Source organism: Zalophus californianus, chromosome 11 (assembly GCF_009762305.2).
Source record: "Zalophus californianus isolate mZalCal1 chromosome 11, mZalCal1.pri.v2, whole genome shotgun sequence".
Taxonomy (NCBI): domain Eukaryota; kingdom Metazoa; phylum Chordata; class Mammalia; order Carnivora; family Otariidae; genus Zalophus; species Zalophus californianus.
This window is the reverse complement of record NC_045605.1, coordinates 58,909,828-58,935,322: the sequence shown is the minus strand read 5'-3', so window position 1 is coordinate 58,935,322 and position 25,495 is coordinate 58,909,828. Positions and strand designations below refer to the sequence as shown.

General features: G+C 54.6%; 2 protein-coding genes and 1 pseudogene across 4 annotated transcripts in view; 1 reads left to right on the top strand and 2 right to left on the bottom strand.

The window, feature by feature from the left end:
- ARAP1 (ArfGAP with RhoGAP domain, ankyrin repeat and PH domain 1) overlaps positions 1-9,582 on the bottom strand; it is a 62,297-nt gene extending 52,715 nt beyond the window's left edge. The window contains 2 exon segments of the mRNA XM_027578829.2: positions 4,541-4,605; positions 9,454-9,582. The gene's annotated coding sequence lies outside the window, so the exon portion shown is untranslated.
- Positions 9,583-11,576: 1,994 nt separating this feature from the next.
- Positions 11,577-25,495, bottom strand: part of STARD10 (StAR related lipid transfer domain containing 10) — a 28,562-nt gene continuing 14,643 nt past the window's right edge. For all 3 annotated transcript variants that reach the window (XM_027581091.1, XM_027581090.1, XM_027581089.1), the window contains exons 3-7: positions 15,606-15,753; positions 14,898-15,001; positions 14,143-14,260; positions 12,245-12,297; positions 11,577-11,998 (exon numbers count right to left, since the gene is read on the bottom strand). In XM_027581091.1, the coding sequence (XP_027436892.1) occupies positions 11,753-11,998; positions 12,245-12,297; positions 14,143-14,260; positions 14,898-15,001; positions 15,606-15,753 (669 nt within the window). In that variant the 3' untranslated portion in view covers positions 11,577-11,752. The remainder of the gene's footprint in view (positions 11,999-12,244; positions 12,298-14,142; positions 14,261-14,897; positions 15,002-15,605; positions 15,754-25,495) is intronic.
- Positions 17,640-18,421, top strand: LOC113915271 (annotated as a pseudogene).

The window sequence follows — 25,495 nt, the reverse complement described above, 5'->3', positions numbered from 1 at the left end:
AAACAGGAAGAAACAGGGCTGACCACATGGTGGGTGGGAGCGCACAGGGCTGACAATAGGTTCCCAGGCGGCAGGAGTGGGCAGAACCAGAGTCACATGTTGGGACCCTCAAAGGGGTTGAGGGCTAGCCCTGGCCCTGGCCTGGGAGAGGGACAGAAGGCTGCTTGATCCCATGCTCTCTGAGCTGCCCCAGAACCTGATGTGCCTACCCACCCAGGAAGAGAGACTAGGCTCCCCTGCACCTGAGAACTAGCAGCCCAGGAGAATAGAAACCCGAACTTCCCTCTCCCTAGGTGGCCCCTGGAATGGAGAAAGCCCAAAGATAAGCAGACCCCTTGCTGCTGGCACCTGAAAGGGGTAAGCTGCCTGTCTGGATGGGGTGGAGGTGACCAGACTGGCAGGGCGGGTGCTGGAAAGGAGAGAGAGAGACCGGGTACCAGCCTCACAGGCTATGGCCTCCAATGTGATGTGTTATCTCAGCCTCCCCAGCTATAGAGCCAGACAGAAGACGGGAAGCCTCCCTGACTCGGCCTCTCCTCTCGAACTCACGGAGAACATTCTAACCCACTTATCCAACCAGGCCATCCCTGCCTAAAACAACAAAAGGTGGTGATTATGAAGTGCTTACCATCTACCAGGCGCTGTGCTAAACACAGTGTGTGGATTGTTTTATACCATCCTCATGACAGTCTAGAAAGTGAGTGGTTTTAGCCCACCTTACAGATGAGAAAGAAACTAAGCCTCAGAGAGGTTAAGTAACCTGCCTAAAATAACACAGGAGCCAGCATCTGACCCAAGGGCTGCCCGGGCCCCTCTTTCTATTCCATCTCCTCAGAGGGGACAGTGCAGAGAAAGGCAGAGAGCAGGGAGGACACGGAGGGGCTGGGTGGGCAAGAGAGAGGGAGCATGAGTGCAGGCTGAGAAGGGCCTTGAAGGCTAATGCTAAGATACCTGCCCTTACTGTTCAGACAGCTGGAAGCCATGAAGGCAGCAGGGCGCTTCCGGGATGGATCACGGGGCAGCAGGTGGGCGGGCGGGCGGGTGCACAGGGGTGCCCAGCTGCTAGGAGACTTGGGAATTCACATAATCTCTGAGTCTCCAGTTCACCATCTGCACAATGGGGATTACGACAGTTCTACCATGCAGACTTGTAAGGAATAAATGCATGCCTTCAAAACACAGCCCAAATCTGACCGGTTCTCACTCCCCAGAGAATTCCCACCTCCCTCAGACGAAACGCCAAAGCCAGGACATGGCCGGCCAGGCTGCACGGTCTGCCCCCACTGTCTCTGTCTCCTTGCTGTTACTCCAACCCACTCTGTGTGCTCTAACCTCAGAGCTGGGCACTGGAGCTCCTCTGCCTGGAATACTCTTCCACCCATCTGATGACTCACTCCCACACTTTTTCCAGCACTTTCTCAGAGGCAAGGCCTTCCTTCCCTGAACACTCTACCTAAAAATGTGCCCCCCGCGAGTCCCTAACTCTGTGTCGTTTTTCAGCTTATCACTGTTGGGTTACATACTCGGATGCCACGCACCACTGTTGGGTTACACTACTGCATTACACATTTGTTCATTGTCAGTCTCCTCAACCAGAGGACAGGAGCACTGTCTCATTCATAGCCCTATGCCCAGTAGCCAGAAGTGGCTGGCCCCTGGAGGAATGGATGAATGGACGTCCACAAAGGCCTGGCTCACCTCAGTCAGGAGCTTGGGACAGGGGCCTGCAACACGGGTAGGGAGAGGGATGGTTGGACAAGGTGTCCAACAAGGTGTCAAGGTTCAGACTGGAGTTCTAGGAGTCAAAGATTCAACTCCGAGGTTCCTTGGCCCTCTCTGTGGTTGGGCTTGCCCCTTCTCTGCACCTGAACCTGCCACAGCCACTTCCTGCTGTGTTGGCCTAATAAACCCCACTCAGGGAGCCCTCACCCACACAGAGGAAGTGCTGACTCTCAGACCACCACCACCCCCCCCCACCTTGCTGCCCACCTAGAGCAGGTCAGAGCCAGCCCAGACTTCCAGGAGTCTCTGAGACCAGCCCTGCCCCCTCTGCCCTGCCTACCCCTTCCATGACTCTCTATTACCCCATGGGGTTCAAAGGGCCTCCACCCTCTGGCTCCTGTCACTCACTCCTCTCCCATCTCGCTCCCTCCACTCCCACTGCCTGACACTTGACCTCCAGGTCTTTGCTTATACCCTTCCCTCTGCCTAGAACATCATTCTCTCCCTTGCTCTTCAAGGTAGAGCTTCAAGTGCACTTGAAGTTCAAGTGTCAACTTCAAGGGTCACCTGCTCCAGGAAGCAGTCTGTGACTTGCATGACCACGGCCCTGATCACACTGGGATGTCACTATCTGTGAGCTTCTCCTCACAGACTTGGCTGGGTGCTTCTTGAAAGCAGGACCAGGGTCTGATTCTCCTGCATCCAGCCTGAGGTTGGCAGACAGTGAAAATCTGCTGATTGAATGAACATCTCCCAATTTTATACATGGAAATTTAGTGCCCGGGCAAGTGATGACTTGTCCAAGGTCACACTGCAATCAGTGGCCGGAATGTGGCTAGAACCTGACCTCTGGCTTCCTAGATCAGGCACCTCCCATTCCCCTAGTGCCCACCCAGTTACAGCTCTAGTCTCCTGCCTGCCAGAACCCAGGCCTGCCTTCCCCCAGCGCTCCACACCCACCAACTACCTGCTCCTTAGGCACTGGGCACCCAGAGAGGTGCAACAAACCAAACTAACCACGGCCACAGGACAAGTCAGCACTAGGACCCAGGATGCCCAGACTGGACTCCCTTCCACTAGCCTGTTCCTTGGAAGAAGTGGGAGGGACCAGTCCCTTCAGGTGACCTCAGAGATACCGTAGCAACCCCTGCCCCCCTGCCCCAACTTGGGCTAGGCAGGCCCAGCACCGAGAAATGTGGGTTTTCAGGTCACTGGCAATAGAGGCAAATGAGTGTCCTGGTTCATGTCCCAAAACAGAAACTGGAACAGAACCACTAGAACAACTAGATGCTCCCTGGATCTTTGGCCTCCCTCCCTAGGCTTAGTATATCTGATTGCAGTGTGACCTTGGACAATCTTCAAAGCTGAGGAGACAGAAGGGGGAGGAAGAGCCCTAGCCTGAGGGGAGACGCAGGCCTTTAGCTGAGGCTCCGGCACCCCTTCAGCAAGCAAGACTGACCCCACCCCGAAGCTGGCCTCTTGTCATCTGGCAAAGCCTCGTCCCCAACCCTGCTATCCAAAGGGCCCTTTTCCCCCACCAGGCTAGGGTTGGCTCTGGGAACAAACTCTGCCATTTCAGCTGCAGACTCACAGTGGCCTGCCTAGATGAAGGTCCCTGCTCAAATGGATAAAGCCTCGCCTAGCTCACACATCAAGGAGTGCAACGCCCAGCACCTCCTACCCCAATCCACTGGGATGCTGAATGCTGATCACACCTGCACGAAGGCGAAATCACAGGTCCTCCAAGGATGCGTCTGGGCCCAACAGCACCCACAGACACATGCACGGTGCCTGCCGAGAGGGATACGGAGCAGGAAGGAGATGGGAAGCACAACCCAGGAAGGAACACACCCAGCCAGGAAGTCTCCAAGGATGAAAACACTTCTCTCAGGGGAGGGAACAGGCCACCTTCCCACAAGGCGGCTCCCACTCTCATGCCCAAGGCCCTCTGAGGGCAGCTGCTGTGCCCATAGGCCCAGAGGGGCACCGGAAGGAGTGGGTGACGGTGGCAGCATTGCAAAATATTCAAAGGCCCTGAGCCAAGGCCCAACCTCCCTGCCCCCCTGAGGAGGGGCAGTGCCTCCCTTAGGGCTTCCCAGGCTCAGGTCTCTGTCCACCAGGCTGTCGCGGCCCTTGAGCCTGGCTCTGATCCTCCAAGACTGGACCTGGGCCTGCTGAGCCACATTCCATGTTGGCCCTGGGAGGAGCTGGCTCACCCATCAGCATGACCCAGACCTTGCTCTGTGACCCAGCCAGCCATCAGGCCTCCCTGGGCCTCCCCTCAACCCCATCCTGGTATCCAGGATGACAGCCCCACTGCCAGCAAATGAAGAGGATGCCTGACCTCTTTCTGTTCCCTCCCCGTTCCCCACCAAGATGGCTATCTCTTCTGCTACCACCTAGTCCCTTGCAGGGTCTGGTTCTCAGATTTCTTGAAAGGCGACAGCTGGGTGCTCATGCTGGGGATGGGGGTGCAGAGAGCACACAGAGCCTGGAGGCCAGCTGTACCACTGACCCCCAGAAGCAGTTCTGAGAAGCTCCAGGCCTTGTCTGTCTGGCACCAGCCAGCCAAGGTGTGGCACAGGACTCAGCCTCAACTCAGAGGTTACCCAGCCCAGTTCGAGGCTTTGCAGGCTCTTGGAACCCAGAATTTTGGAAATTTAGAAGCTGGGAATCACCAGCACACAAAACCCTGATATCCTTGAATCCCCAATGCCTAGAATCTCAGACTCAGAATCCTAAAATCCTAGCTGCTCAATGTGGGCAGAGGGTGGGTGGGAAGAGAGAGGAGTGGAGAAGGCCCCCTACCCCACCTTACCTGCTCTGTTTGATTCGTTCCTGTCCTGATGTGTCCACACCTAGGGACTGGGGTGGAAGCTGCCTCTGTAAAGATCAAGGGAAGCTGAGTTCAGAGCCCTGGCCCCGGCATCGCGGAGGAAAGGAGGAGAGGGGAGAAGAGAATGCCAGGAGCAAGGCAGTGCCCTCTGGGGCAGTAGGGAAGGAGGCAAAGGAGACCCAGGCATATGGGGTAGCAAGATGCAGTGGCAGCTCCCCGGTCCTGGGGGCTGTCCCACTCTAGTACCGGCCCGGCCAGAAGGAAGTAGGGCCAGGCCAGACTTCCCCAGGAAGAAAGATGTTAGTTCCTTGCCATGGGAGTGGAGACAGAGGAGTGGTCATGAGAGGTCCCAATCCTCCTCTCTCTCCCCCTTGCCCTCACAACAATGAAGGTAATAAGGAGGACGAAGATTTTGCTACATTCCTCCCTGCTGTGGTCAGGGGGAGAGGGTGGCCTCTCTGACCTCTGAATCCTCCTCTGAACCCCTCTGGCACTGAGCACCACACTCTTGACCATAGCTGGTCCCTGCTTCTTGGCCTCGCGGCTCTGGAACTATGTTCCCTGAGTTTGTTCGTTCAGTCACTGACATCTGGCTGGTCCACATCCCAGGCACCGTAAGAGGACTCAGTTTGGGAAGGGAGAAAGACTCGGGCCCTGTGAGAAGGCAGGTGGGCAGTGTCTGAGGGAAGTCAGGGCTTCAGAGGCCCAGGAGGCCCTGACCAGGCCCCAGGCAGGGAAGTGGCGTGCAGGCCTCAGAGCCTCCGCCTGGGTGTCGGTTCCAGCTCTCCCTTTCCACGGCTGAGGGACCACAGGCAAGTCCCTTGGCTTCTGCTCACCTCAGTCTCCTCATCAGCAAAACAGGGCCCAGGAGAGCCGTTGTATTTAACAAAGCCCAGAGCAGACAGGACGGGACGAGAGCAGCGAGCAGACCTCCAAGAGGTGCTTGTCCCCATGGGGGGCTCAGAACTTGACAGCAGTCAGTCCCGTCTACAAGCAGGATGCCCGTGCAGGCCCGCCATCCCCACAGCTGGCTGCCAGCAACGCCACTTGACCATGTGGCCCTCCACGCCCTGCCCACCACTCCAGACTGGGAGTTCCCAGGGTAGAACAGGGTTTGGATCTCCTCCGCCTGCAGTTGTCTCCCAGTGCTCAGAGTTCTCACTGCGAGGAGGGAGAGATTCAGACTCCCAGCTCTTCCCTGTAATGGGTGATCTTAGGCAAATCACTTCACCTTTCTGGACCTGTCTCCTCAGTAAAATGGGAATGGTACCTACCCCACCAGACTATTGTTGAGGATTAAATCAGTCCAAAAAAAAATGCTTCCACAGTGCCTGGCACATAGTAAGCTTCCAAGAAACAGTAGCTACTGCCACTATTACTACTGTTAAATAATAATGTTGTTACTGAACTGGCCACTGAATTCCATACCCCCCCCCAGCCAGTCGGACTGTCCCAGTGGTCTGGAGCAGATGGCCTGAGTATAGGACAGATCTTTTCCCTTCTCAACTATGTTCCAAAGGCTGAGACAGAGGGAAAACTCCACAGGAAGGTCACGTGGAAGACCAACCAGGCACTGTACCCACAGCCCCCGGCTGTCCCTGACACCTGGGGGTCATCGGCCTCTTTGGGCTGTCCTCCCCAGGGCCCTCATCAGAATGTACAGGTCTGGGGGCCTGATGAGGGCAGGGGTAAGGGGACACGATGTCCTCTCTGATCAGGGCTGGGGGGACTGCTGTTGAGTTAGCGGCAGGGCCTGAGCTCTGTGGGCAGGGTACTTGTAGGGGATCTCTGAGGGCCCCTCGTATCTTCCTGCTGTTCAGATCCTTGGAGTAGCCCCCTTAGCACAGAACCCCTTCCTGAAATATGAAACACCCCTCTGTGCAGGGCCATGAAGGGGGCTGAGGCCAGCCAGACTGAGACCAGAGGAGGGGGTGAGAGGGCCCACCCAAGGGTCTGGACTCTACCCGTCAGGGAGGGCTGGGTCTGCTTGGCTGGGGTCACACTCTGCTCAAGGCTGCCTTGGCCACCACCCAAGGGAAAGCCCCTCACTGAGTGGACCCTGGACTGAGCTCAAGGGGTAAGGTCAAAGCGGGGGAGGGGAAATCAAGCAGAAGGAGGCAAAGGAACACCTGCCTAATCCTGCCTCTACCACTTATTTGCTGTTTAGGGAGGACGAAAGTGGTTAACATACATAAAAGTGCCTACACCAGTGCTATGTGCCTATTACTAACATCTTTCTCATGGATGTGATTACTCAGCTTTCTGAGGTTGTTCCCCCCCACCATGTTACTGGGTGGTGATCCCCATCTCATGGAATGATATGAAGTTAAATAAAGTGCAAATGTACAGCGTCAGGCACACGATAGGAGCTCAAGTCAAATAGAGCTCCCTCCCTTTCCCTCTTCTTACTCCAAGAGGGCCCAGACTAGGGGTCGGATCAGTCCTGACCCCCACCCACCAGAGCTCGCTGTCTGATCCTGGTCTGATCTCTGGCCCTTGGCCTCAGTCTCCCCATCTGTGAAAAAAGCTTTTGGGCCAAGTGGTATCTGAGTGTCCATGACCATATCTGTTCCAGTCTCCCTCCCACCTCCATTCCCAACTCCTGCCCTGCTGCATCCCTCCTGCTGCAACAGAACCCGTGGGAGCCTAAAGTTGGGTGGAGGGGACAGCTGGTGAGCAAGGGGTATGCGGCCTCAAGCAACCCAAGGCCCACCCCAGGCTCCCAAGGGTTAAGATCCAGAGTGAAGGGCGGGAGGGAGGGGGAGGGGGTGCTCAGCAGGGTCAGCACTGGACAGGCGGGCCTACAGCCCAGGGCCTGCCTCCCCTTCCCCCACCCTGGGAACAGAGGCTACTTGTTTGGGCATCAGCTGGCTGGCTCTGAGCTTGGCTAAAGGAAGAGTGGGGTGGGGAGGGGAGAGGGCCCAGAGAATAGAGGGAACTCCCCTCTCTTTAGCCGATGCCCTAGTCTTAGTCCTAGGCTAGTCCACCACTTGCCCCTAGGACTCTCAGAGGCCCCTTACCCCTCTGAACTGACCCCTTCCCTCCAGGTTCTCTCTTTCCTTCATTCAAACACTCATTGCAGAGGTTAAGATTTACATTCAGGCCCAATTCTTGCCCCAGCAGTCTCTCTCTCTCGAGCATGAGACCAGGGGTTATCAGCCCATCCTACAGATGGGGAAACGGAGGCTCCGAGAAGTGTGGGGACTTGCAGAGTCACATGTTTGATGGCTGCACAGGGACTACCCCAAGTCCCGCTCTGCAGGCTCTTCCCCACAGAGCTCCAAGGAGACCTTTCTCAAGCTGTGCCACTATGAAGGACTGAAAGGCGAGGCATGGAGAAGCAATAGGCAACCCACCTGTGAGGTCCCAAAGGACCTAGAAGATTTTTTTTTTTTGGTTGGGGAGAAAATTTCTGGAGAGGGAGGGTGGGTAAGACAAGCAACCTGCACAGAGGGCTGAGGTTTCAGGTACAGAAAAGCCTGACTGGAGCCTGAGAGGCGGTGGGGGTGTGGCTGGGGCAATGAAGCGTGGGGGCAACGTGGGCCCCAGGTTGCCTCTGCCACACCACCAGTTGTCAGGACTGTGCCTGGAACGACCCCCTTTTGCCCGACTCCTGTGAGCAAGTGGTGAATGAGGAGGCAAGGTCCCCCAAGCCAGGATCTGGACAATCCCCAACCAGCCATGGGACACATGGGGACAAATTCTTGTTATACCCTGCCCCAGCTACCCCTTCCAGCCATACCCATCGCCTCAAATATACCACGAAAATTTCTGCCTTTGCACAAGCTGTGCTGTCCTCTGGAGGGTCCTTATCCTTGCTAATTGCCACTTCACTGCCAAGGCACATTCCAGTCATCTCCTTCTCCCTGGGCCTTCAAGAGTCCCAGTCCCTGATTCTATCTCAGTACCTGTCTGCACTTGTCTTCCAGATTCTGCTGGGATCTTTCTACCCTGTAATGAGCTTCTGGGAGGTCTCCCCTAACCTGGGCACGCTCTGCTTTCCAAGGACAGACATCCTGGGTGCCTCAGTCTGGACCTTAGTGCTCAGCACACAGTCAGATCCTACCTGAATACCTCCACAAATCTGTACCACCCTGCAGCAACTCCCCGACCCCCCCCCCCAGCCCCTGCCCTGCAACCAAGCCTGGGGATCCAGGAAAGCTCCCCAGGACAAGAGCTTTGGGGGAGGTAAATGCATATGCCAGATACTGTGATCGCTCCTGATCAGAGTTCCCCAACACCAAAAACCACCCTTGGAGATCTTGGACCAAACGCCCACCCCATGCCCCCTAGGCTGCACTCCAAGCCTGCTCTCTCCAGTGCCAATAACCCACTCCCGGCTTGACCCCATTCAGTGAACACACACCTCCCCTTTCCAGCAATTGGGCCAGGTAGGGGCTCTTGGGAGGCCATGCCCCCGTTTCCTGGTGGGGAATTGAGGCACAGAGACCGGAAGTAGTCTGCCCAAGGTCACTGGAGCCCCAGGTCCAGGGCAAAGGGTCATACGAAAGTGCAGAGCTGTAAGGGTCTCCGCGGTTAACGAGGTGGGAGCCTTCATTTCACAGATGAGAAAAGCAAGGCAGCCAAGGGCGGGCTGGTTCCGGCTCCTGGGAACCTTCATGCCAAAGGACTAAGAGCTGGAAGCCCCCCTGACCCGTCGGTTCGCTCTCCTCCCTACCGACTCTGGCCCGACCGCACATCCTCAGGTGGTGACCCTCATCCCCATCACCAGACGAGAGAGCAGACAACTACCCCCAGGAGAAACGCCCGCGGAAGTAGGCGCCGGGCGCACAACCGGCGCGCGGCCTTGGCGTTCCCTTCTGCGAAATGGGGAAACTCTGGTCAACACCTGGCGAAGGGGTGGCGGGCGGGGAGGTCCCGGCAGCCTCACTTACCTGTTCTGAGCGAAGACTCCACGCGGGGACGCGGGGTCCCGGCGCTGCCACTGACTCACGCCGCAGTAGTCAACTCGCGGCCAGAGGCCGGGCGCGCCCACCCCGCCGGGTGCTTCCGCCCGCCCCACGTGACGCCCCGGGGAGGGGAGGACCGGAGGGGCAGGGACCCGCCCCCTGCTCCGCCCCGCCTAGTCGCGGTCTCTGCGCCTAGCGGACCGGTGGGTCTGTGCTTCTCCCCTGCCCCTCTCGTTACTTGCAGGTCCGTCGCCATCTCTTGAGGTTCAGATCTACCTCCACCTCTCCACCCGCTGAGTCTCCATCTCTTCCTGACTCTCCCAGCCTCTTGCCACTCTTCTCCTGGTGACTCTTACCCCCCCGGGGGGGGGGGCGGGGAATGAGCCACACAACACTCCCAAACCCCCTCCCGCCCCAGGGGCCCAGACCCCCTGGGTGGAAAGAGGCAGTTGGAGGGAGGACGACCTAGGTCCCTAACCTTCTTCTCCTGGAAGTCCTTCCCCACCTCATTCTCGGAGGATATCCCACTTCCTTCTCCGGGCCCACATACCCCAGGGGCAGGGTGGTGGGGAAGAGTCCTACCCAAAGGGCTCGAGGATCCCTTGGCAGAAGGCTGCATACAGCCTGAGGTCCTGGCACCAAGACACCTTCACTGGCTGAGATTGGGGAGATGTCTGCCCATCCTGCCAGCACATACACAGATAAGGGCCCTGGGTTTGGCAGGAATTCCTGGGTCCTGCGTCCCTGTCACCTCTGGGACCAGCCCAGTCAAGAGACCCTAATTTCTCTGTGCTTCTATTTCTCCAAATGTCCAATGGAGATATTTGAAAGAACAGCTCTCACCAGGATGGGGCATGGGGGTTGACTCTGAGATTAGGAGTCATTAATCTGAGCACCTACTACTACATGCCAGGCCTGGTGCTGGGCAACTTATTCCTTTTATCTGAATCCTCATACCTCTCCTTGAAGGCAAAAATCATCACCCCAGGTTAGGGATTAGAATATGAAGCTCCAAGAAGATCCAGGACTTGTCCAAAGTTACAAAGCCAGTATTGGGCAAGCCTGGGATCGGAACCCAAGTTTTGGTGAGTTATAGAATCTGCTGCCTACCCTCCACTGGACATCCACCTTGCCCCTCTAGAAAAGAGGCAACTCCAAGTAGACTATATCTTCCTGATAAGGCTAAGGCAAGTCACTTTCCAGGAGGGGAGGACAGGGCCAAACCTTGGAGAGCACTTCCCAGCCCCAAATTCATATGGGGTGCAAAAACACTAGAGAGGGGTAGAGCACAGAGCCCTCCTCCTCCCAACCTGATACAGGGGTGTCCCTCAGGCAGCAGAGAGTACCTGGAGGTCACCAAGAACAAGGGAGATTCAGGCACCCCTCTAGATCTCAAAGCCTAGACTTCTAAACAGCTAGGTGGAACACAGTACCAGGGGACTGGCATCTAACCACTTGCAAAGGACTGGGAGCCCAACCTTTTCTGTTAACACAGGCCTGAGGTCTTCAAAGTGACCTAGGGAAGTCTTGAATCACAGGACCTGGTCCCTCCACTGCACTGGAGTCTGATGACCCTCATTGCAACCGCCCACCTTCCTCCTCCAGAACATGCTGTCCCCAGTCTTCATTCTGAGGCCCACAGCCATGTGGTCTGAGCAGCAGGAACCTCTCCCCCTTCCTTCCATGATGACTGGAGAGTGTCAGACCCTCCACTTCCGCAGCTTGTACTCACATGGTAGAACCTCACCCTCTGACCCCTGACCCGAGGCCACTGGCCAGACCTACTTCTCTTAGAGCAGTGAAAGATGGCCAAAGAGCCTGGAGCAAACGGCAGAAGGAACAGGCAACAAGGACGGGTGAATGGATGAGGGAACTAATGAAGAGACAGAGGAGAAGAGAACACTATGGGCAGGAGGCAGGGGTGAGATGACCTGACATACCGCCCCCCACCAGCTACACATGGGGAAATGAGGAGTTGCCTAAAGGGGCAAAGGCCAGGTAATCAATAATGAAATTAACAAAATGAACTCTAGGACATGGGGATTAAGGGCAGCGGCAGGCGGTGGTCGTGCCCCAGGGAGGTGGGAAGCAGGCACAGTGACGAGCCAGCCGAGGCTGTGGGATCCTTTATTGGGGCTGCGTCCAGACAGGCCGCCGCGCCAGCCTGGGCCCGAGCCCAGCGTCCCTAAGAGGCACAGGGGGTGGGGGAGGGGAGAAAGCGCGGGAGGATCCACCACCCCTGGCCCCACTCCATCTTGTCTTGGTCCTTGCGGTGGTGCCGCGCTCAGGTGAGCGAGGTGTCATCGTCGCTGCCCTCGCCGCCTGCGCCACCCAGGCGCTCCTCCCGGCTCTCTGTCACCGCGCTCTCATCGATGTTCTCCAGCGAGTCCGCGTGCTGCACGGAGAGCTCCGACAGCGCCAGGCTCGGCAAGGGGCTCTGCTCTGGGTGGAGCCACGGCTTGAAGTGCGGCTGATGCTTCTGCTTCCATTCAGGGTACTTGACGCACGCCTTGTACATCTTCTTCATGGCCTGCGGGGCCGCCGCACAGCCGAGTCAGGGGTGGACGCGGACGGGGACTGAGTCTTCGCCACATCCCGGCCTGCGCCCTCCAGCGGCTCAGTCCCTGGCTCCCGGGATCCTGACTCTGGCCCATTTCTTGACTCCGCCCCTCAGCCCTGACTCCGCCCCCTGACTCCCAGTCTCCATCCCTGACCCACCCCCTCATCCGAACCCTCTCCCCCAGCTTCCATACCCCAAAGTCCCAAGGCCACTCACCTTGGGAGCCAGGAACTGAGAAGATTTATTCACTACCCACTTGGGTAAGGAGCCTATGAGAGCAGGGAAGGGTAATGAGGAGAGAAGGAAAGCAGCCGCCTTAGGGACCCAGCCCCCACCAAACATATATACCAGCCCGCTCCTTCCAGCCTGGGGCTTGCAAAGAGACTACCCTCTTCTCCCCGCGGGGGGGGGTGGGTAGGCTGTGAGGCAAGTCCTATAAGACTACATCAACCTCACTTTCTCTTTCCACCTTAGCCCAAGGTCTCCAGGCTCAATTCTGTTGTATCCCCCCAAACCCACCCCCTACACCCCTCCTGTCCCTCTGCTGAGCCCCAGAGGACTGCATGGAAGAAAACCACAGGGTCCTAGGTGACCACAGGCTACAAGTAGGTTGAAATCATGACCTACCCAGCTCCCGCCTGCCATCTCCCCTCCACTGACATCGCCCTTCTCATACCCAACTTGTGAATGGCCTTGATGCTCAGCCCCTCAGCTACCCATCCTTCCATGCTCCCTGCCCCAGGGAGCTGCTACATAGGTCTCTTGGCTGAGTACCCCACCCTGGCCTGACCTGGAATCCACAGCCCAGCTGCCCACCTTTTCTCATTCCCAAGTGTCTACTCTGCCTCCCAACAGTCAGTGAGGTGCTAGAGGGCCCTGGGCCTGGGTCACTGGACCCTCGGTGGGGCCTGGGCATATCCAGGCAAAGATGTCCAGGGCTCACCCCCCCTCTAGACAGTCACCCATTCACGCACTCACTCCACATCCACTCCGTGATACCTACTCTGGGAGAGCCCCAGGGACCCAAAGAGCAGTTCACTGTCTGGGGCCCAACAGGGGCCAAGGGCTCTGCTAGAGGGGAATGAGCCCGCCACCAGGGAGCCGGTGGTGACTCTGGGTATTGGTGACTTTGGGTATCACAGACAAAGGAGGTGACATCTGAAGCAGCCCTAGGGGCATGAGTGAGGGAAGAGAGGTGTTTCGAGGCTGAGGGATAGTGCTGCCTAGACAGGGAGGTGGGACCATGTAAGGTATGAGGAGGCACTGGGAAAGCTGGGGAGGGGGTTTAGACTTTACTCTGAATGCAACAGCCAGAGAAGAATTTTAATCAGAAGAGAGTCATGAGGAAAGGCGTGTTTTGGAAAAGTCCCTTGGTAGCTGTAAGGACAGACAAGGTGCTTGAGTATGGAGAGAAAGGACAGATTCAGGAGCTATTTAGGAGGTAGAATCAATAAGAATGGGTGGCCAGATTTGGGAACTGAGCAGAGGGCACCCCAGTCGACCCCCAGGTTCTTGGCATGGGTGACTGGGGGTTGGAGGCTTAGGAGAAGGCACAATCTAGAAGGGGAGATAGTTCGGCACTGGACACAGTGAGTCTCAGGTCCTGGAAAGACGTCTTGAGGGACAAGTCCAGGAGGCCAATGGCCACAGGGATCTGGATCCCAGCAGAGATGTACGTCAGCTGGCCACAGAAGCCTTGGGAATAGCTGAGCCCTCCCAAGGGAAAGAGGACTGAGACCTGGAAAACTCAGGCCTCCAGGATGGGCAGAGGATAGGAGCCAGCAAGACAGATGGAGTGAGAGTAGCCAGTGAGCGGGAAGCAAGTCAGAGCCTAGGGGTGTGGAGTCCAGGAAAAGAGCTCCAAGCTTTATCATGGAGCAGCGTCTACCACCTTGGCCTTTGCTTTTCAAACCGTTATAAAGTCTCAAACCTTGGTTCAAATGATATTTTGGATGGAGATGCCCCAAAATACAAAACAGCTCCTAATGGAGGCCCTTTTTGATCCCTAATCAAAATTAGGGATCAAAAAGCAGATCCCTGGCCTACTGATCTGGTCGCATCCCCTGTGGTATAGGAAAGGATCCCATGATGGGCTGCCAGGGCCAAGCCCTCACCTTTGGGGTCCACCTGGGCCAGGTAGGTGATGACGCAGCTCTTGGGCCCCGTGCTCTGGATGAGGTAGCCCGTCTGGATGGACACAGCTCGGACCAAGTCTTTCCGAGGCGGGTATTTCTGGGGATGGAAGGCAAAGGGAGGTGAGACTCAGGGTTGGGACAAAAGAAGTGTCTTTGTGAGTATACACACACACACACACACACACACACACACAGAATTAGTTAGTTCAAACCCCCTGGCATCCACTCCAGGCCAGGCCTGATGCAGGGGTGAGGAGAAAGGGAAGACTCAGGCTAGGTCACCCTGTTCTCCTCAGAAAAGCCCCCAGTCTGGGGCCAGAGGTCATGAGCACATACATGGGCACTCCCACACACATACACTCATCTTTGCCCAGGCCAGCTGTACCTGCCTGTCCTGCCTGCCATGGAGAGCAAGGCAGCTCAGCCTCAGGAAGGGTCAGAGAAGCCTGCCTCTCACCCCTCGCACCCCCTTTCCCAGCCAGCCCATCGCACTCGCCCACAGTGATGGCCCGCATCACCCTCTTCCCATCTGCCTGAGAGCTCAGCAGGGAGACAAGAGCCATTATTCTCACTACACAGGAAGGAAACTGAGGGCCAGAGAGCTTCATGCCCGGGCTGAAGTCACATGAAAGTCATGATGGCAGCCAGAGGCCTCTTCCTGGGCCAGGCCCGCGGGCCCAGCTGTACCTGGCACCTTCCCCTGCCCACCCAGCAGGGGAGGCAGGGAGACTCACGGGATGTTTGACTGAGTAGTTCATAATGATGTAATCAGTGCCCATGGGGAGCCAGGAGCGGAGGGTGATGACATCACGGTTCTTCAGGGGCTTTGGACACCTCCCTGTGGAGTGCAAGGGACAGTTCAGCCAGGCCACTGGCCTGACTACCTGCAAGGGAGGGCACAGCTGAGGCCCAGGACACAGAGATGCCTAGTTCACTGCCAATTCTCCCTGATCCAAATGGGTACCCCTCCACCTCCCAGCCCACAGTCACAGGGCTGAGACTAGGAAAGGGACAGAGCAGAACCCTCCCCCCCTCTCATCTCGGGCCATTTCTGCTCACCACCTCACACGGCCCTTCCCTTGCTGGCCTGGCTGTTTGTCCATGTGAACGTGAGTATGTGGGAGAACCATAATATTGTGTGTGTGTATCGAAAAATGTGGGACTGTGAGCATGCGGCACATGGCTGTGGGCTGCGTACGTGACTGTGTACACGGGTGTGGAGTGTGTATACGTGAACACGGGAGTGCCTGTGTGTGTGAGTGTGCACGTGTGTGTGCCCAAGTGTCTGGGAACGGGCGGGCTGTCAGGGAGGGCAGCCCTGCATCTAAGCACGCAGGTGTCTGAGCAGCCTGGCTGTGGGAGTGACCGCAGGGTGGGCAGGTGGCAGAAAGAGGCCATGGGCTGGAGGCCTGGCTGGCATCAGTGTGCTTGCGCCTGCTCACAAGAGTAATAGCCCACGTCGGCGTTGACTGTCAAGCGGGCAATGTCGAAAGTCTCAATGACGTTGCTGTCCCACTTCTTTCGATACTCAATGTCGTGTAGCACGTCATAGAGTGTCTCAGCTGGCACATCGCGGCACTCCATCCGGCACTGCAGACAGACACAGGGGTGGTCGGGCTCGCACGAGGCTCCAAGCCCTGGCCAGGAGACCCCAAGGGGGACAGGCAAGAAGGGGAGGTGGGGGAGAACAGAGGGGGAGAACAGAGAAAACAGCAACCTCTGAAGCCAGCGTGGGCTTACCTCTTGCCACAAGCCCTGTCCAGCCCTCCCAGCAGCCACCTGTGCCAGGAGACAGAGAGCCCTGTATCCAGAGACCATCTCCCCCTGCTCAGTCTCCCCCAGACCTCCCCTTCCGTCCCAGTCTCTTTCTCCAGGAAGCCTTCTTGAATGACCAGGCCAGACCTTCTGGACTCCCATACACGAAAATCTATCTGCGCCTTCCCAGACCCCTGAACTTCATGGATGGAGGTACACAGAACCTGGAAGGGGTACATGTTAGAAGAAGTGAAAGCATAAATAAACAAACAAATGCCTAAATGGATGATTTCTTTCATCCATGATAGTCACTCATCACCTACTGTACCATCTGTGCTTTTTTTTTTAATCCAACAAACGTCTTTGGATTTTTTTAAAAGATTTTATTTATTTATTTGACAGAGAGATCATGCGCACAAGCAGGGGGAGTGGCAGGCAGAGGGCGAAGCAGTCTCCTCGCTGAGCAGAGAGCCCAACATGGGACTCGATCCCAGGACCCCGAGACCATGACCTGAGCCAAAGGCAGATGCTTAACCAACTGAGCCACCCAGGCGTCTCTGGATTGTTTTTTTAAAGATTTTATTTATTTGTTTGAGAGAAAGCAAGTATGGGGTGGCAGGGAGGAGAAGAAGGGGAGGGAGAGGGACAGACTTTGCACTGAGCATAGAGCCAGACACGGGGTGCAGTTCAATCCCAGGACCCTGAGATCCCGACCTGAGCTGAAACCAAGAGTCGGATGCTTAACTGACTGAGCCACCCAGGTGCCCCAAACATCTTTGGATTTCTTACGATTTTTAGCCTTGTCCTCAAAGAGCTTTCCATCTATGGGAGAAAAGAGCCAAGGATACTTTTTTTATTTAACCATCAAAACAACTCTGTCAGACAAGAAATCCAAGGAGGAACTTGAGGCCGAGAGAGGTTAAGTAACTTGCCCGAGGTTGCCCAGCTGGTAAGCAGCAGAGCTGGGATTTAACCCAGATCATATGTCTGTAAAAACAGAACTATGTTTTGTTAAGTTTGCACTCAGCAAGATGAAACTTAATTCACGTCCTTGTTCTGTGGTTTTTTTTTTCACCCCAAAGCCCAAAACCCCACGATCAAGTTCCCCTCAGCAACTGGATGAGTTTGCTTGTATAGTTTAAAAAGATCTCCCAGAACTGGGCATTCAGACGGTGCCAAGGGAGCCACCCATGTTACTAAAAAAGGAGATCTATGCAACCATATGAGGGGGAGTCACATTGCCTTTCCTCTAATCTTGTGTTAGGCCTTGGCACCACTAATGGTGAGGAAAGGCCACAGGAAGGGCACATCACCACCTACTGGGTATTCTAGGCACCAGTGAACTCATCAAGCCCTGGAGATACTTCACTTTACAGAAAATACAAAGGACAGAGAACAAGCTAAATTTCACAAGAATACAACCAAAGGCAGATGGTGAGGCATTCTCCATGGCTACTGGTCCAGTCTCTTCTACAGATCAATGTCCTAAGGGAGGTCCTGGGCTAGACTGGCAGGACACAAGAACCAGATAGAAGGTGTGGTCCTGGATTGAACCCCAGCATGGACTAAACAGCTATATAGGCTATCTTTGAGATGACTGGAGAAATGTATCACCGGAGTAATAGACATGCTGAAATTTGCTGAAACAAAGTGGTGGACTGCTGCCTGAAGAAAAGCAGGTTACAAAATGGAACGCACAGCATAAGCTCACTGGGGGAAAATATATGCACAGAAAAGCCTCGGGAAGAACAATCACTAAAGTGGTAGCAACAGCGGCAATCTCTGGATGATGAGAATATGATGGTTTTCTTTTTGCTGTATTTCTAGTTTTCTAAAATGTATAGTACTGCTTCTATAGTAATGAAGATTTAAGTAGAAAGGCCCCCAGAGATACTGAGAGGTGCACTCACCAGATGCCAGGTACTACCCTTTTTTTTGTTTTGTTTTCGCTTCTCCCCTCCGTGCCCTTCTTCCTCCAGCCACCAGCAGAGGAGAGAGTCTTCCTTTTTTTTCCTCCAGGTACTATCCTAAGTGTTTTATACATATTACCACATTTTGTTCTCACAGAAAGGCCCCGAGGTATTAGCCCCATTTTAGAATTAAGGAAACCAAAGTTCGCTTTCCAGCCTGCCAGAATGGCTCCCGCAAAGATGGGTGGTGAGAACATGAAGGGTCGTTCTGCCATCAATGACGTAGTGACCAGAGAACACACCATCAACATTCACAAGAGCATCCATGGAGTGGGTTTCAAGAAGCGTGCCCCTCAGGCACCCAAAGAGATCCAGAAATTTGCCATGAAGGAACTCCAGATGTGCACATTGATACCAGGCTCAACAAAGCTGTCTGGGCCAAGGGAATAAGGAATGTTCCACTGTATCCGTGCGCAGTTGTCCAGAAACATAACAAGGATGAAGTTTCACCAAACAAGCTCCATACCTTGGTTACCCACGTACCTGTCACCACTTTCAAAAGTCTACAGACAGCTAATGTGGATGAGAACTAACTGTTGATTGTCAAAGAAAGGTCTAAAATACAAAAGAAAGGAAAGAAGAAAGAAAGAAAGGAAGTAAGGAAGGAAGGAAGGAAGGAAGGAAGGAAGGAAGGAAGGAAGGAAGGAAGGAAGGAAGAAAGAAAGAAAGAAAGAAAGAAAGAAAGAAAGAAAGAAAGAAAGAAAGAAAGAAAGAAAGAAAGAAAGAAAGAGAGAGAAAGAAAGAAAGAAAGAAAGAAAGAGAAAGAAAGAAAGAAAGAAAGAAAGAAAGAAAGAAAGAAAGAAAGAAAGAAAGAAAAAGAAAGAAAAGAAAGAAAGAAAGAGGGAGGGAGGAAGAAGGAAGGAAGGAAGGAAGGAAAGAAGGTAGGAAGGAAAGAGAGAGAGAGAGAAAGAGAGAGAGAAAGAAAGTTAGTTAGTTCAAGGATAGACTCCAGCCTGCAAGGATTCACTGTGTGACCCTGAAATGTTACCCTCCCTGTGCTTTTCTGCTCGATGAAGGGGTATGACTCTAGATCCAATCATTTAACTAAGAGCCCCAAATTCCAGCCCTGTGCAGAGCACAGAAGAATCAGAGTTGACTCAGGCCTGTGCTCAAGAGGCTTCCAGTTGAGGGAGGAGACCACCTTGACAATGGAGAGGTACCCCAAACTGCCCGGTGAGGGCACAAAGGAGGAGGTCAGCTCTGCAAGGTGGAGGGAGGCATCGGGCTGCACAGAGAAGCTGTCTGGTAGGCAGGTGACTGCCAAGGGCGCTGGAAGAAAAACAGCCAGGGAACAGGTACAGAGGCAGACAAGAGTGAGGCGTGTAGGCAAGCTGAGTTCCGTCTGCCCCAGTCCCCCTGGTGTGGTGTAGGCTAACACTCAAAAGATCCTGGTTCCAGGTCTTCTTGGAGAAACACGTGATTCTAGGGCTGGGTCAGATAAGATGAACCGGGAGGCTCTTGAGCCAGCAAGTAAGGACGTACTTACAGAATGACAGGGACCTTGTGCAGCAGACACAGGATCCAGCATGAAGGCCTCCCACGGGTTTAGGGAGCGACTTGTCAGGGTTTGCCCAAGGCTTTGCCAGTTTTTTTTTTTTTTTCTTAAGATTTTATTTATTCATTTGACAGAGAGAAAGACACAGCGAGAGAGGGAACACAAGCAGGGGGAGTGGGAGAGGGAGAAGCAGGCTTCCCGCGAAGCAGGGAGCCCGATGCGGGGCTTGATCCCAGGACCCTGGGATCCTCACCTGAGCCAAAGGCAGACGCTCAATGACTGAGCCACCCAAGCACCCCCTTTGCCAGTTTTAGCATCGAAAATCCCACATCCTGGGAAACCCCTCAGTCCCAGACAAACTAGGTTGGCCACCTACCACAGGCTAAAGCTGGGACAACCCGTGTATTAAAATAATGATAACAACAGATTATATTCCCTGGAATAAAATAGGAAACCAAAGTACAGACAGGCATGAATAGATAAATTAATGTTTGATGAGGAATAGGGTATTTACATAGCTTCAAAGTAACTTCCCATCAAATACTTATTAATTACAAAGGGAAAAATGAGTAACTTCATTGTAGAGAAGCATGGCAGACACCTCCTGAATCAAGTGATCACAGCGAACGTCATTAGGGACGAGACAAGTTACCACTAGGTGTCACCTGTTAGGACACAGGGAAGAGAATATCGGCAGCACTTATGTGACCTTTCTGCCAAAGACGCATAACCGAAATCAAATCATTAGGAAAATCAGACAAACCCCAAATAAGGGACTTTTACAAAAGTCCCCCCTGGGGAGTATCAGGGTCACGAAGGGCAAGGAAGGGTTCCTGACTGCGGGTGGGGCACTCAGCATCAAACTGTGCAACTGAAGGAGACTAAGGATGCATGAGTGAACCAACGGGTGAGTGGGTGAGTGAGTGAGCAAAGTAATGGGAGGGGTGTGGGACGGAGAGAAAGGTGTTGGAGAAGGTGCCGAGAAGAGATCAGACCGGCAGCAGCATGAGCATGGGGACAACCTCTACCGAGCAGTCACGTGGAGGTCTGGATGCTGCAGCAGACATTCAACGCACACTCGCGCTTCACCCCAAATTATGAGCTGGCATCACTCCCGCGCTGCAAAGTAGGAGACCGACACCCAGGAGCTGCAGCAACCTGCCAGAATTGCACAGCAGAGGAAGCCGCCGAGCAGGGATTCGAGACCCACTTTTCCTGTACCCTTAGCCATCAAGGAGCACTCCAGGGTGGTCTCTGAGGAAACAGAACTTCTCTAACTAAAGCCAAGTTTGGAAGCTGATGTGACTTTGCAGAGGTGTTCTCTGGGCCCATGAGTGTGTGGAGGGGGCAGTGACAACAGGACTCTGCTCTTAGATTAGAATCCTACCTGGGACTGCCTCTTCCCCCTGGCCAGGCTCAGCGTCCCCAGAGCCCAGGTGCGCTCACGGCTGGGGGTGGGTGCACACTGAGAGGGGACCCACGCTGCCCAGACACTGCCCATTTTCCCTCAGCCCAGGGCTGCAGTGGTTTCAGGCCTGGCGGGGGCGGGGGCACTGCGGGTGGAAAAGCAGGCAGGCTGGGGGGCTGGTCTGGAGAAGACAGTGGAGAGGGACCGTGGGTGTCCTCAGCCCGCCTGGCTCCTGGAGGCAGCGCAGCTGTGCCAAGAGGGGTAAATTACATCCAGCCCCGTCCCTGCCCACAGCGGCGGCCACCACATGTGCGGTGTAATTCTAAGAGGCTTCAGGAGGGATGGTGGGGGTAGGGGTGAGTCACTGGAGAGCACCTGGGCGGGGGGTGAAGGGGGGTGCTAAGGCCTGTGACAGGAGCCCACAGCCATTGGGCCCTGGGCAAGTCAGTCACTTGGGCTGGCCGTCTGGGAGCGCCCCCTGCAAACCTGAACCAAAGGGGGGCTGCTCCTGGCTGCTCAGTGAAGGGCCTGGTTACAGCAGGGAAGCTGATGTGCAGCCGAGCCAACTGAGGCCCAGAGGGAGCAGGTGACACCGGAGAAACCACAGACTGTGTCCCCCGCACTCCCTTCTCTCCAGCCCCAGGAGGTAGAAAGCAGAGTGCTCAGAACCCTTGGGACCTGCACGCCCTCAGTCCCATAGAGCCACGGTCAGAAGGAACTGGGCAAGTGAGGAAGGCCTTCGGGGAAGACTCTTGCAGGTTTTGAGTCTGGCACTCCCAGCTTCCAATTCCAGTTCCTCCCCTTGGGCACAGACTTCCAAGTCTGTTTCTGCGCATGAAAAGTGAGGGTAATAATAGTACCTATCTCATGGAGATGTTGTGATCAAATTAAATGAGATAATGCACGTGATATGCCTGGCACATAGTAAATACTCAAAAAACAGTAGCAGCTCTGACTTCAGCAGGCTTCCGTAAGCAGCCATTTACCCTTTTACGGGACAGGACCAGGTCCCATTTGCAATGTGCCACCTCATATGTGTGCCCTGGGCTCTCCTCTTGCCTCACCCTGGCCCTGCCCATCTGCCCATCCAGCCATTCACCACTTTCTGGAGTCTGCTGTGTGCCAGGCCTGCAACTGGGCAGTAGGGCCTCAGAAGTGAACCAGGAGCCTCAATGAATGGGTGGCATGGAGGGACAAGGACACAAAATTCCAGGAGAGAATGAGTCGGGGTGGGGAAGAGGGGCGTGGTGACTATGGGAGCAGAGAGCAGCAAAGCCTAAAAGGAAAGAGGGGAGAAGTGCCACGAGGGGAGAGAGGGTGCTTCAACAGAGGGACCACTGGGTGCCAAGCTGTGTCTCACTCTGCCCCTCCCTTCTCTCCCACCCCTTGCCCTGTGCATCTCTGGAGGCCTTCCCAGGGCTCCGCTTTAGAGAAGGAAGAATCTCCATGGGAGGGCGGGAAGTGGTAGGGAGAAGGGCTGCAGTATTTCCCAAGACCCAGGAAGATAGCTGACCCCAGACAGGGGAAAAGAAGTCAGGTCACCTCCACGGAGCTGCCATGTGGCCATGAGGGCTGAAGGCCAGGGCCGTAACATGCAAACTGACAGACAGGTGGACCCAAGTTTGGCCCTCATGCTGAGACTTCACACGGCAGGTCTCCAGTATCCTTGCCTGTGGGATATCTGGGGCACACGGATTATCCCAAAGGTATAGCTAGGGACCCAGGAGATGATCTCTTCCTCCACCACTCTTCAGTTACCACTGGGAAAGGTGAGGCCCAGAGAAGGTAAGGGGTTCGTGTGGGCTCTGTAACATCCCACAGGCTGTCCTGACTGGTCACCATGCTGCGTTTTAGCAGACAGTGTAAGAGGAGTAACTGTTAATGTAAATCATCTTTTCCCAACACAACCATATTCAGGGAAGTGCTCCTGACTGTGGGTGGGGCACTCAGTATCAAATCAGTCATAGCCCTGAACCACAGCCACAACCTCAGTAACCATTACCATGCATTAATGGCTCAAAATCACTACCTAATTCATCATCACAAAGGAGACCTCTGTGGAGCACCTGGGCCATGGACCCCACAGGGGCTGACATTTAGGTCCAACTGCTTCTGCCAGTTGTCAGGGGCCCCAAGCTGCATGCAACTTCTATAAACACTGTCTCTGATCCTGCCAACTCCCCAATGGGTATCATCATTCCCATCTTACAGATGCGGAAACTGAGGCCCAGAGAGTTACAAGGATGGACCAAGGCCTCAAGGCTAACAGTGGTGAAGCAGAGAACCAGCACCTGGTTGTGCCTGATCCCAAAGGGGCAAGACTTTCTGCTGCCGTCATCAAGGGGCAGGACTGGCCCAGCCCAAACACCACGTGGGCAACTGGAGACTGTCTTAGTTAACTGATGGCTATTATGCAGAGCTCACTGGATTCAGACGGCATGCTGACCAGGAAGGCAAAGCTCATACATTCTTCCTCAGAACAAGTTCCAGACTCCATCCTCAGACCTCACTGGGCTCAAAGACAGAGCCTCTTCCAAATCTTAGTCCTGGAGCCCTGCATCTGGAAGACCCCCTGAGAAGGTTTTGGCCATCGTGCTGCCTCGCCAGACCCAGCCAGGCCCAACCAGGCCCCACGGCTCACGGTTTACTCAGCAGATCCTTCCTGGCCATGGCTTGGGCAAAGGACTTCAGCTCTTAGTCCCTGTATCTTCCGTCTGTCAAACAGGGAGAATCTGCCCCTCAGAGTGGAGCTGTGAGGATTAAATGAGTCTTGTACATAAAGGCCGGGCCTCAGCTGCCCTTACTCCAGCCCCAAGCCCCGGCAGCTTCCCCAGACTTCTCAGGCCCTGCCGACGCAAGCACCTTCTTGCTAATCCCCAAAGGGCAGGATATACAGGGCCAGGGAACAAAGTTAAAAAACCAAAAATGCCCCAGATCCCTCCACAGGGTGGATGGATAGAGAGTGGGGTGGGTGGCCCTCTTCCACTAGGACCCCCACACAAATGCGCCAGCCCCCCCGCCATGGCCCCCACGGCCCCCACGGCCAGGCACTGCTGACTCCATGTCAGCCCCGGTGCTGAGAGATGCAGACTGGCCTGGGGCATACGGCATGAGAGAGGCTCAGCTTCAGCAGTCCCTCTACCTTCTCTGCTCTGGGTCCCCTCCCAGGGCCCCCCACTGTCTCTCCCAAGGGCCCCAAGAGGCCAGCATTGAGCCAAGCAGATGGAGCGCCTGCTCTTGCCTCTGGGTTTCTGGGGCTCCCAGAATGGAGACTTCTAAGACCTTCCTCCAAAGCCCCCCAAATCTCAAGAATAGCTCAAGGGCACTGACACAAGGGGTCAGAGAAAGTGGGGAGAGGGGTGCGGGAGGAAAGAGGTCTGATCAGTCCTGCTTTCCCCGGACTTTCCTTCCCTGGCTCCTTCCCTATTTTGTTTCTGAACCTCAGCCTGGCTGGAACCTCCCAGTCCTTAAATCCTTCAGGTTGGCCTGGGGGCCTCTTTCTTGTCTCCTCCACCCCCAGGCCTCCCTCGGTCAACACACGCTGCAATGCACTGATTGGCCCACGGTGCTATGGCCCCCTTGTTCATCGTGGCATCCCTGTATCTGGCACGGATTAGTGAAGAACTGTTTCTGAATGGAAGGGTGGACAGATGAGCCAACAACGAGGTTGTGCCTGTGTAGGCTTCCTCTGACTTTCAGAGGGCAGGAGCCATGGCCGGTGGTCCTTAGTGCTTCTGTGGAATCAGAAGGAAGAGTCATCGCGAAAACCTCCTGGACTTGTAAAAATCTCTATGGCACTTGAGGCTGATGACTCCTGCCATCACCCTTTCCTGAAATGCAGTGTAGGGGTAGAGGGGGTCAGAGACAGGCTTCAGGGAAGATTCTGGGACTTGCTGAAAGATCTTTAATAGTTCTGATAGTTAAAGTAAATTTAAATTGTGCTGAGGCGCCAACTTACATTTAGTAAATTTGCAAAAATATAGAAAATACCCACTGCTTGTGAGGATATGGTAAAACTGTTATACAGTTAATGACAGCAAAAACTGATTCCATTATTCCAAAAAACAATTTGGCAAATATTTTTAAAATCATAAAAATGTCTTTCAGGGGCACCTGGGTGGCTCAGTGGGTTAAGTGTCAGCCTTCAGTTCAGGTCATGATCCCAGGGAGCCTGCTTCTCCCTCTCCCTCTGCCTGCCACTCCCCCTGCTTGTGCTCTCTCCCTCTCTCTCTGTCAAATAAATAAAATCTTTAAGAAAAGAAAAAAATGTCTTTCAATTCAGTTCCTGGAACCCCAGGACCAGAAATTTATACTCAGGAAAAAACACACCAAAAAGCTGTTACAACATTCATGACTATATAATTGCATTTATAATTAGCAAAATATATTGATAACGACCTGGAACACCACCCACAGCTGGGCCCAGATGGGTTAAGACACATCACCTGGATGACAACTGTCCAGCTACTGAGAACTTGGGCTCCACAGGGCAAGGCTGGCTCTGAACCCTCAGAACGTAGAATAGGACAGGCAGGGAGCAGCTGCCAGAAATGTTCGTGAAGTAATAATTCTGTAGCAATATTAGAAACTTTTATAGATGCAATGTTAAATGAACAAAAGAGAACACAAATTTGTGCCAAGGCCTAAACTATGTATAACTTATCTATACCTTTGAATGAGAGTTGGGAGGAACCAAGGAAAAGT